The sequence below is a fragment of the Triplophysa rosa genome, linkage group LG22 (assembly GCF_024868665.1).
Source record: "Triplophysa rosa linkage group LG22, Trosa_1v2, whole genome shotgun sequence".
NCBI lineage: Eukaryota > Metazoa > Chordata > Actinopteri > Cypriniformes > Nemacheilidae > Triplophysa > Triplophysa rosa.
This window is the reverse complement of record NC_079911.1, coordinates 10,156,188-10,168,878: the sequence shown is the minus strand read 5'-3', so window position 1 is coordinate 10,168,878 and position 12,691 is coordinate 10,156,188. Positions and strand designations below refer to the sequence as shown.

At 39.2% G+C, this 12,691-nt stretch overlaps 1 protein-coding gene across 1 annotated transcript; it reads left to right on the top strand.

Moving 5' to 3' along the window:
* Positions 1–467: 467 nt before the first annotated feature.
* Positions 468–5,517, top strand: pcolcea (procollagen C-endopeptidase enhancer a). Its single transcript, XM_057321260.1, has 9 exons — positions 468–594; positions 2,214–2,322; positions 2,465–2,723; positions 3,504–3,628; positions 3,921–4,057; positions 4,233–4,561; positions 4,634–4,711; positions 4,795–4,965; positions 5,056–5,517. The coding sequence occupies exons 1-9, from the start codon at positions 506–508 to the stop codon at positions 5,184–5,186; spliced, it is 1,428 nt and encodes a 475-aa protein (XP_057177243.1). The 5' UTR covers positions 468–505; the 3' UTR covers positions 5,187–5,517.
* Positions 5,518–12,691: the final 7,174 nt, after the last annotated feature.

Here is a 12,691-nt window from a genome sequence, read left to right as displayed (position 1 = left end):
TTTCAAAATATCTTCTTTCATGTTCTTCAGAAGAAAGAAAGTCATACAGGTTTGAAATGACAAGGGGGTGAGTAAATAGTTACAGAATTTTCATTTCGAAGGTGAACTATCCCTTTAAACTCTGGGACAATGAGACGGCCCGTAAAACTCTGACCCCTCAGGCACTTCCTGATAACACAAACCAGCCCACAGTGCACACCTGAAACCTGACAAACTGTGTGTGAGCTTCTCTCGATTGATCAATTGATTTTTTTACTTTAAAATCCTATAACAGATCATTTTTTTATCTTTCGTGTCCACAATTCCTAAGCTCAGTTAGCGCACAACAAGCCTCACATTTAACCCAAAACGAACATCTGGTTTGAATTAAAATCCCTCCTATAGTCCCCCGACAGAGTGAATTTCCCACTCCCTTTATTCCCTCTTTCAGCATCCCTCCCTCCCTCCACACCTCCTCTTCTCTGTATCGTGTGTCGTGTGGCCGCGTCTCTCAGTGCTGTGGAATATGGAGCGTTGGACTGGTGTGTGGAGTTTGGGGCTGTTGCTGTTTGGGTGTTTTGGAGGGACGTCATGTCAGACGACCAACTACACCAGGTGTGCAGTAGGGTTGTGGATGAAGTGTGCATGTCAGGACAGCTCTTTGGCTATGAATGATCTTGTTGAGAAAATACCTCATGGGATTTTAAGAGCTGCATGCGATGGAGGCCTTTTGCCTCCTTTTTGATGTTTTTTATGTCTTATCTCTTGTAAAAAGTATATTTTGAACGTTTTCTTTTTTGTAGTCTTAGTAAGAATGTATGGTTTGGTCAGCATGCATTGATTATAGAGAGATGAAGGGATGCAGATGGAAATACTTTGGGTTAGTGTGTTTTCAGGGTTAAATCTGGTTGACTTGTCCTACACCAGATCCAGCCTTTTCGGGCTGGGAGATTTAAAGCGTTTTTCCTGAAATACATGTTTATACTTGAGCATTCTGACTGGGTGACATCATTATAAGAAGGTATTCTGGAAAAGTCTTTTCTGTTAGCTAAGCTGTCACAGTTAAAAGAGTAGTTCACTCAAAACTTGTAAAGTACGTCATCATCAATACATTAACAGCCAAACCTGGTTTTCAGAGGATAGATGTATTTTGCAAAATGTGACATGCGACATGTCTCAAACCTGCCCAAGTGTAAAAAAGATCTGGGAATGGAATTACAGATGAGGGAAGGATTTTGTTGTTTTCATTTTTTAGCAGGCCTTGACTTTCCAGGTTTGAATTAGATTTTCACAGATTCACAGATTTTCAAAGGGTCTAAGACTTTGGTCCCCATGTGTAATACAGTATATACCAAAACCACTTTATTTCCTTTCTCATCTCAATGTTCTTTTAATATTTGAAAAGGTCACTAAAATGATGAGATTCACATAACGCCCTTGTTAGTGTTTGTGGATAAACTGAGGATCTTAGGATCCTGTGGGTTTTATCTGAGATGACTGAAATTCTGACTCGAGAGTAGCCTACATCTGTGTTATATTTCATTTAATTTCTTATTTTCCTGTTCTTATGTGTATTCATTTCATTTCATTTGATTAATTATTTGATCATTCATTTCATTAGATTAGATGTGTCAACAGAGTTGATATCTTTGAGTAATGGACAGAGTTATTTTCTCAACAAAAAAAAGGTCTAGAGAGACTTTGTCAACAAAGTCAGTGAAAGTTGGATTTATCACTGTAACCTGTAAATCTGCATGTGCCTCTGTCTGTAGCACCATTACTCTATAAAGAGCTTTGTTTTATTGTAAAAGTCATCAGGTTTACGTCTAAAAACAGATGTCGCTTCAGACGTCAATTAATGTGATCGGAAAAACAGCTCTGGAGTGCAGAGAACGGTTCAGGAAATCCAAAGGTTGATGATGCAGAATTGGCCTGTGATGTTGTAAACACCCAATACATTGTTTACTGCTGTGGAACATCTCATAAGTATTAAAAGCCAATACTTGGTGGGGGGTGGGGGAGAGGGTGGGCTTGGTGGGATCAAATTTTCCTTTCCTGATTATGAAAATAAGTCCTGCTTATAAAATGACTAACGGACGCCTCCTCACTGGTTTGCATCTTCTTTGTACCTATTGTATAACCTCAAAGGATATAAACCCTTGTGCTCATTTATATAAACACGTTCAGTCAACCAGAAATCTCTCTGATTTTCTCTGTTTTTCTCTCTCTCTCAGGCCTGAGTTTAACTGTGGGGGTGATTTGAACGGAGAGTCTGGCTATGTGGGTAGCGAAGGATTCCCGTTATTCTACAAACCCAACAGCAAATGCACTTGGCACATCACAGTGAGTTTACTCACAATATTCTACTATATAGGGACCCATTTGGTTTGGGGAATAATTCTCATTTATGTACATCACACACACAGATCATTCCTGGTGATGTAGATGTCTGTCTTGAGCAATTTGACTCATTTTCTTACGATAGGTTCCAGAAGGCAATGTGGTGATGCTCTCCTTCAGGATTTTTGATCTGGAGGCTGACCCTCTTTGTCGCTATGACTACGTGGATGTGTATAACGGACTCTCTAACATGGTACAGAAGCTTGGGCGGTTCTGTGGAACATTCCGGCCTGGGGCTCTCATCTCCACATCAAACTCCATGATGTTAGAGATGGTGTCAGATTCAGGAACAGGAGGCAGAGGGTTCCTGGCCAACTTTAATGGAGTAAAGCCGCATGTAGATGGTAAAATCTGATTTTATACAAGTAGCCTTTTGTTTGTTTAAAACCATCCCGACACTATGAATATCTGTAGAGGGGTGTCGTAATATTCCGCCATTGGCAATAACCGTAATATGAATAACTTTGGCTATTATGCTGGTCTTAATGTTATGAATATGATAATATTGTAAATAAATTACCCATTTAACATTTGCCTTAAGAGACACAATGGTTACACACTGTCTCTGCCTCCATACATTACATTATTATGTATAGCTGTGGAAAAAGTTAAGAGACCATTCCAAATGTTTATTAATAAGCATTTATAGATGCCATTTCAGTCCCGTGTCTGTTGAATTTCATTGATGTAAAGTCATAAAGTCATCCAACAGCAATGTGAAAGACTGACAGCATGACAAGACACATGAAAACTGTGATAAAAATTGAGGGTTCACATAAAAAATGTGGACTTTTCCTAAAAACATGTAGAAATATTACTGTTGTATTGCTTAAAAGTGAATATAAACTTGTTTTCATGCAGTGTTTGAGGTCTGAAAAAATACAGAGCATCTTTTCTGTTTTTTTACCTGTTTCTTCAGTTTTCATTTTCTGCAACAAACAAATTTATCATTGCACCATTCAAAGTAAAATCTCACTCGTCAAAAATCTTTGTATTTATGATTGGCTGTGAATGTGATGTATTATTGTATTTTTATTCACCTGTTCAGTAAAGAATTTCTTATTTGCAGCCCTGATGGCCTTCCTTCTTCAACTTTTTCCTCTTATGATTTTTCTTTCATCCAGAGCATCAGTTTTGTGGGGGGAAAATGACAGAATCTCAGGGCACAATCAAAACTCCAAACTGGCCTGAGAAGAATTATCCACCAGAAATCAGCTGCTCCTGGCTTATCACAGTGGAACCGGAAATGGTCAGGAAAAATTTAACACAGCAGTGATGAATGTTTTCAGTTGATATTTCGACACTGAATGATGGCCGCACGCCAAACGTCTGCAGTCTGTTCAAGAAATGATAAGAAACAGACATGCTGGACTTTTGTAACCTTAATCTGGGAAGATTTCCACAATAGTCTGCTATATAACAGTGTTCCCAACATATCAGAGTACAAACTTTTACTCTTTACTTTTAAACTATTTGCAATATTTTGGGTTAATGAGTATACTTCTAGATTAATGGTTATAATTTGTGTGTTTGTCTCACAGGTGATTGAGATGAAGTTTGATAAGTTTGATCTGGAGTCTGACAATTATTGCCGCTTCGACTATGTAGCGTTTTATAACGGAGGAGAAAAAGACAACTCACGCCGTATCGGAAAATACTGTGGAGACTCTGGACCTCAGTCAGTAACATCCATATTTTTGACTTCCTTAAATTGTTTAGATTATTTCTTTTCAAATTGACATTTATATTGGTTCTAATATGCGATACAGAATAAAGGATATAGTGCATTTGTACAGAATTAACAAATGGCATTATATGGCATTGATCTTTTTATCATTGTATCTCCTCTCCAGGAACATTGTATCCAATGGTAATGTGCTCCTGGTCCAGTTTGTGTCTGACCTTAGTGTGACCTCTGATGGATTCATGGCCTCATACTCCAGTATGCCACGTGGCCAGCGCACTCCAACTGAAGGAGGCGACATTGGGTCAGGACCTCCAGTCGCATCCACACCCACAAGAACCCGTATTACCCCAGTCAAACCAATGAAACCTGTAGTCATGGCCACAGAAGTACCAACTACAACCACTAGTACACCAAAGCCACGGCCCAAACCTGGCCAACCTGTAAGACCGACGATCCGTGAACCAGAAGCAGAGGAATCTGAGAAACCCAAACCCGGTGAGAAAGAGCAACATGAAGCAAACTTGTTATGAACTGAACTTGTTAAATATTGTTCGATGTCATTTTCAGCCTCAGATGTAAACCTGTGTACAAAGGCATGTAAAAGAGATGGAACCATCAGGACCAGTTTTTGTGCTAGTGAATTTGGTAAGTGAGCTTGTATGGTAAAAAAAAGCTGTTCTTTTCATAGTTATGCTTATTTCCAATCTTTTTGTCAATCTCTCTCCCAGTGATCACTGGTATGGTGACAGCAATGAGCCCGGGGCCTAAAGGAAGTCTGCAAGCAACTGTTTCCTTAATTAAGGCTTATAAGACCGGCAGACTTACAATAACCCAAGTTGGAGAGACCATGTCTGTCAAACTCATGATAACATGCAGGAAATGTCCATTGGTGCGCAGAGGTATGCCCACTTATCCATACACAAACACATCAACCAATTACCTTCCCCCCATTACGTCACTTTTTATTGACATAACATACTGTGTACCAGGTCAAAACTACATCCTGATGGGTCTGGTGGATGAGGAAGGACGTGGCACTCTCGCTCCTGGTAGTTTTACTGCTTTGTACAAAGCTCCCCATCACAAGTTATTGACCACCATCAACAACAAGCCATGCTGATTGCAAAAATCTAAAGATGGCACTAGATGAAACTAATCTTCATTGACAGCTAATAGAATGTGACCAAAGGGTCAATGCAGTCCTGCAGATATGCAGAAATGTGTTTTTTTTTGGCATTGTTAAGTAATGCTCAGGAAGCTACATTCTTATGTATTTCCACAACTATGGAGCATTTAAAACTTGTCAGCTCTCGAACATGAACTTTACAGAAAGTTTCAAGCAACTGTTTAAATTTACACACACTGAGATGTCACAAAGTATATTTGTAATTTATGGTGATGTCTTCTAATACAGATGTACACATTATTGCATTAAACTTTGTGTTGTTTTATTTGAATGTTTTCTTTTTGGTCCAGAATACACCATTGACACTATTTGAACATGAGGACCTATTTATGTTAAAAAACACGTTTTATATTTGCATACTATTATAGTCATCATTTAACTTTTATTACAGTTTTTTACAATTGCTTACACACTAAAATTAAACTTTTCCCACAATTAGCAAAACCTTACACTCAAGGAGCAAAACACAAGGCTAGATTTGCAAAACTGTAAGCACATTGTCAGCTTCACACTATTTGCAAAACATTACACACAGTGATTTGCAAAACACTAAACACACTTGTATACATCAGACACAGAAGTATATCATGATGTCACTTCCTTGCAATTCCAAAGCACATGCTGTCAAATTACCACACCTATGAGCCAATCTGTTAAACATAGCCATCAGGTGCACAAACACATGATTGCTAAATTGTAGACGCACCAATCAGGTTTAAGCACTATAAAAATGCAGCAGGCAGGTTCACCTGCCTTCAACCAAAATGGAAGGAGTCAGAAGAAGGAGGAGTACACAGAGGAGAAGGAGGTGACATGGTACAGTAAGTTACATGTATTACAGTTTTTGTCCATTGCTTGAACACTTTTTGCAACACTTCGGCTCATTGTGTCAAAACTTTACACACAAGCACACAAGACACAACACTGGGAAGTAAATCATTCACATCTATGTCGAATTGAAACTCTGCTATCAAAACCTAACAATCCTTTGTCAAAATCTCACTCTGATGGCAAAATGATACACACTTGCATCATATGAATACACTTTCAGATTAGCAGCAACACACTAGTGTACTTTATATAAAACACTGCAGTCTTTAATGTTCACTGTTTTTATTCAGTTCATCAGTTATCATTCTGTGAAGCTCAATGCAACACTTACAGTTTTTGTTATGTTTCTTCTCCAACAAAGGTTTTCACAACAACCAAAAATGAAAGTACCGAAAGGTTACAAATGACATCACCTCAATACTGTACATCACAGTACTACACTTTACAGTACAGTACAGTAAATGCAGTAACGCAAAAATAAAACCAAAAATACACTACTGTAAATGAAAAACAGGCCAATTGTGTGTGGGTGGGATTATGGATCCTGCCGTCTGTTTGGGTCTGGCCACGGGATCTCATCAACATCACAAGCGATATTTTCTCCTGCTAAGCAACGGGGAAAATATCGCCTTGTGTGCCGAATCCATCCATGGATTGACCTTACCTCAATGTCTCCGCATGCCTCTTCCATTGCCTGTAGAAGAGGCGTGCGGGCATGTGGTTGGCGGTCATATACGCGCCATCTCCAAGCGGAAAAAATAGGGTTTAGAAATGGTCAGAATAGAATACAGTCTGGAGTAGAGAGTTGAGGACATACCTGTTTTCCAGTCTGAATGTCCTTATGATGGATGCAACTGTGAACCGGCTTAGATGTGGGTGGACTCTCTGCCCAGCTTCCCTCATTGTCAGGCCATGATTTGTCACATGATCCACCAAAGTTGCTCTAATATCATCTGAAATACTGTTCCGTGCATAGCCTCTTCGACCACGTCCTACTCCTCTCTCTGTTTGTCTTCCTCTACCTCTTGCTCTCCCTGCCTCCATGCTTGCAAAGTTCTCAAAATGGCTCAACTGAGGCCTATTTATGGCTGGCTGATTGGTGTTCAGTTTTGTAAGTAAGATTTTTCAGGTGTGTGTCTAAGTGTTTTCAATCACCCAATGTGTTTTGTATTTTGAATAGATGTGTTTTCCCAATGGTACCCATGAGATTTCATTTATGAACGAAGTGTCTTATGTGTGAAATAGTGTGTAGTGTGCAGAAGCAAGTGTGTTGCAGAATTGCAACTAAAGTGCAAAGCAGTGCTTTTGTTTAAGGTACGGTTACACTGTGTTTAAGGTATAGTAACAAAAGCTTCAAGTTTTGTTACTTTGGTCTAAGCATGTGTCTATAGTGTTCAAGCAATGGGCAAAAACTGTATTCTCTACATAGGATTGAGGGTCGGGAACGACAAGGAGGAAGGGGGCCCATATTCACGCAAGAACAAGAGAGAGAGAGATAATAAACATGGTTTTGGCCAATAATGCTATTAGACTCAGAGAACTACAAGGAAACATCATCGGTGACCATGCCATTTTCAATAATGTCCATCAGGTCTCTGTCAACACTGGCACGCATCCTGAAAAGACATCAGGTTCAAATGAAACAACTTTATCGAGTGCCTTTTGAGCGGAATTCAGAGAGGGTCAAACGGCTGCGGCGTGAGTATGTGGAGGTTTGTATTGTTCACTTTAGCACTGTGATGTTGCATACTCCACACATTACTTTTTTACATTGACTGTAATATTCTAGACCTATCCTGAACTACACAATGTTGTCTTTCACTGTATTTCAGAGAGTTTTGCAGATGGATGCTGAGGAAATTGTGCATGAATTCATATATATTGATGAGGCAGGGTTCAACCTCACAAAAGCAAGAAGGAGAGGCAGAAATATCATTGGCCACAGGGCAACGTGGGGGTAACATCACCCTTTGCGCTGCCATTTCACAGCATGGGGTTCTCCTCCGTCATGCCAAAATGGGCCCTTACAACACCCCTCACATTCTCGCATTTTTGGACCGATTGCACCACATCGTCACAGCAGGAAATGAAATTCACCAGATACAAAACTCTGTCATCTGGGACAACGTGTCATTCCACCGCTCTGCTTTGGTCCAGAACTGGTTTCAACACCATCCACAGTTGACCGTACTATACTTTCCACCATACTCTCCGTTTCTAAACCCTATCGAAAAGTTTTTCTCTGCATGGCGGTGGAAGGTTTACGATCTCTAATTGCACTTTCTCTGTGTACTTCATTTCCAGTACTCTAATCACTGAGAATTAGATTTGCTAAAAGTGTTTTAGGTTAGCAAAATGTGTGTGCTTCGTATGGTAACAAAATATTGTTTTAAAAAAGTTGTGGATGGTTTTGACAGAAGTGTTCCATTTGGCAAATGATCTGAAGTATTGTGCTACTTTGGTGTAGGGTTGTGTTAATTGTGTGTAGTGTTTTGACAAACCGGGCCCTGTTTTCAAAATTGTGCTTACAATCGTAAAAAACTGTAATACACGAATAGCGCCATCTAGTGGCTGAAGTCTGCAGTTCCGTATTCAAATCCTACAGTAGCATTGCCATCTAAACATCTGCATCACGTAAACTTGTGTTGATAGGAAAAAGCAAGCTCCAGATTAATTTATGACTATAATGACAAACATTACACGCATTACAGACAGACATCGACGTCAACGCTTAACTAAAGCGGTTCAAGTCAATGAAGTTAATTCCCATCCTATATCTGGCAACCAAGGAATTTATATTCGGCCTTGTCCTCAGCGTGTCCTCCCTGACGACGGAAGCCAATTGTGCCATCTCTTATCTGAAGTCTGGATAATGGTTATGTGTTTACACTGTGAAATTAAATTGCAGAAATGGGGAACACGAGTTCCTCATAGACAAGTTAAATATTTTTCCAGGAGAGAGAATACATTTAAATTGATATATTGGCAAACACAACAGCTAGTTATCAAACATATTGTTCTCCGTCTGCATTACTGTTTGATGCTGAGACCAACACATGATGGTGTAGGCCTATTGCGTTTTGATAGAAGACAAGTATATAAGTGATTTCTTTGCTGTGTGAGTTTGCATTAAGTAAGATTTTCACCACTTTACAATCCCTTTTTTTCACAAAATGTACGGATTCTCTCATTTAAATGCCAATGCAAAACTGGAGGAGACAAAAAGGCATAGATCTACTATAATATATTATATTAAAACCTCAAACGACTTTGAATCGAAAAACAATAAACAAAAGTTATAATCATAACATGTATATGATTTGTATATCATCAGTTCAGTATAACGTTTCTTATGCCTGAATATAATCATGAACCTCTGAAGAACAAAGCAAGAAATCATACATTCAGGATCATACATAACAAAACATGCACCCTTAAAAAATAAAGACCCTTTACGATGCCACAGAAAAAACATTTTGGGCTGAATGCACTCTTAAAAATAAAAGTGCTTAAAAGGATCTTCACAACGATGCTAATAGAAGAGCCATTTTTGTTTTCACAAAGAACCATTTAGTCAAAGGTTCTTTAAAAAAACATTTCTTTCTTACCTTTTTATAATCTAAAGAACCCTTTTTCACCACAAAGAACCTTTGATGAAACAGAAAGCACCTTTACTTTTAAAAGTGTGGTTCCATAAAGAACCTTTAAAATCATTAAAAAACATTTTCCTTCACAAAAGGTTCTTTATACAGTAGTAGTAGGAAAAGGTTCACAAAAGGTTGTTTTATAGGAACTTTTGACAAAATGGTTTTTCTATGGCATCGATGTGAAGAACATTTTGCAGTTGAAAAATTTTGTGGTTGAAACATTTGTATTGCACTTCTATTTACAATATACACTCACCTAAAGGATTATTAGGAACACCTGTTCAATTTCTCATTAATGCAATTATCTAATCAACCAATCACATGGCAGTTGCTTCAATGCATTTAGGGGTGTGGTCCTGGTCAAGACAATCTCCTGAACTCCAAACTGAATGTCAGAATGGGAAAGAAAGGTGATTTAAGCAATTTTGAGCGTGGCATGGTTGTTGGTGCCAGACGGGCCGGTCTGAGTATTTCACAATCTGCTCAGTTACTGGGATTTTCACGCACAACCATTTCTAGGGTTTACAAAGAATGGTGTGAAAAGGGAAAAACATCCAGTATGCGGCAGTCCTGTGGGCGAAAATGCCTTGTTGATGCTAGAGGTCAGAGGAGAATGGGCCGACTGATTCAAGCTGATAGAAGAGCAACTTTGACTGAAATAACCACTCGTTACAACCGAGGTATGCAGCAAAGCATTTGTGAAGCCACAACACGCACAACCTTGAGGCAGATGGGCTACAACAGCAGAAGACCCCACCGGGTACCACTCATCTCCACTACAAATAGGAAAAAGAGGCTACAATTTGCACGAGCTCACCAAAATTGGACAGTTGAAGACTGGAAAAATGTTGCCTGGTCTGATGAGTCTCGATTTCTGTTGAGACATTCAAATGGTAGAGTCAGAATTTGGCGTAAACAGAATGAGAACATGGATCCATCATGCCTTGTTACCACTGTGCAGGCTGGTGGTGGTGGTGTAATGGTGTGGGGGATGTTTTCTTGGCACACTTTAGGCCCCTTAGTGCCAATTGGGCATCGTTTAAATGCCACGGCCTACCTGAGCATTGTTTCTGACCATGTCCATCCCTTTATGACCACCATGTACCCATCCTCTAATGGCTACTTCCAGCAGGATAATGCACCATGTCACAAAGCTCGAATCATTTCAAATTGGTTTCTTGAACATGACAATGAGTTCACTGTACTAGAATGGCCCCCACAGTCACCAGATCTCAACCCGATAGAACATCTTTGGGATGTGGTGGAACGGGAGCTTCGTGCCCTGGATGTGCATCCCACAAATCTCCATCAACTGCAAGATGCTATCCTATCAATATGGGCCAACATTTCTAAAGAATGCTTTCAGCACCTTGTTGAATCAATGCCACGTAGAATTAAGGCAGTTCTGAAGGCGAAAGGGGGTCAAACACCGTATTAGTATGGTGTTCCTAATAATCCTTTAGGTGAGTGTATGTGTCCAGCTCCGTTCATGTTTTTAAAAAAATCGACTCAAAAAGTACAATACACGCATGTGAATGCCAGGTCTGGCATAACGGTGGAGGAACTAGAAGATAACACTTTATAATTTTACCAAAATATAAAAGATTTAGTTTAATTACACACGACTGAACAGTCTAATAGTCTTTTAAGTGTCCACTTTATATTCTGCTCTGGTAGTCTACAGACAGGTAAAAGGCGAGGGATTCTGGGAAAGGAGCCCAGAGGTCAGCAGGTGGCGTCGATAATATTGCCGTCCATCTGGTAGCGATAAGCCACTCGCGCTTTATGGGAAAAATAGACAGGACGTGCTGCGCCCTCCTCTCCATCATAACCCCAGGATACTGTCGGAGAAAAGCCAGGTTGCACCTCAACAGATGGAACTATTGAAGCAAAAAGAGCTTAATGTGGCAACTTTCTAACATATTGCATAAAAAAATAATATTAGGACAGTTTAGTTTGGTAAACAAGGCAACTTACCAGCCTGAGTTGGACACAGCCTGCCCTTACTCCTGTCTTTACCACGCTTATACCAGGGAAAACACTGTAAGACTTTCTTACCCATGGGTGTGTGTGGAATAAGAGATCTAGACAAAAGAATATGGCGAGTATTTATCAACAGATGAACATGGAGCTCCACTGGCATTGCTGGGCCATTGTGTTTGGTACTTTAAGCTTATCTCACTTCTTCAACCGGAACATTAGGCAGAAAGGTGAAGGCAGGAGATTTCTAATAATGGCACAAGGAATGGAAACAAAGACCTCATTCATCCTGACTGGATTAATCCTCAGTCATTGCAAGGGTTGTTAGAGTACTATATCACTAGAGCGGGACACATAATTGTGTTCCCTGACCCACTTCGGAAGGCCAAAACACTCAATCGATGGCAGCCAGCTCTTTCTATATAAAGTCACTGTTGTGCATAAATCTTAACTAAGGGACAACAACAGAGCACTTCTATTCTTTCAGTACGAATGAATACAATATTATTAATGAGTCGTGATTTTATGTCCATAGAAAGCACATTAAATGTAAAATGTCTACTTTATGGTTTCAACTAGTTTTTGGAGAATAAAATGTTAAATTTTGGTTGAAATAATGTTACATTGTCATTCAGTATAACACAATATTTATGTACAAATTCAAACACAAGAATAAGGGAGCATATTACATTTTTCATGCTTTATAAGTAAAAAATTATTATTGACAAATGGGCACAAGGATAGTGGCAAAAAAAAAAAAAAAGCATTTGTGGTGAAAGTAATTAGTCTTTTAATGTCATAAATTGATTTTTGTTGTAAATATGCCTGACAAGATTGTTACACTGAATGACATTTTAGTGGGCGTCTTCTGTAAGGGGAAAATGTATATTTATTTTTTGCTCATAAAAACAAAAATGCAATTAAATTAAACAGTATTACACTTATTTGCTTAAACCCTTTTTCGTCTTTGACCCTAATAAA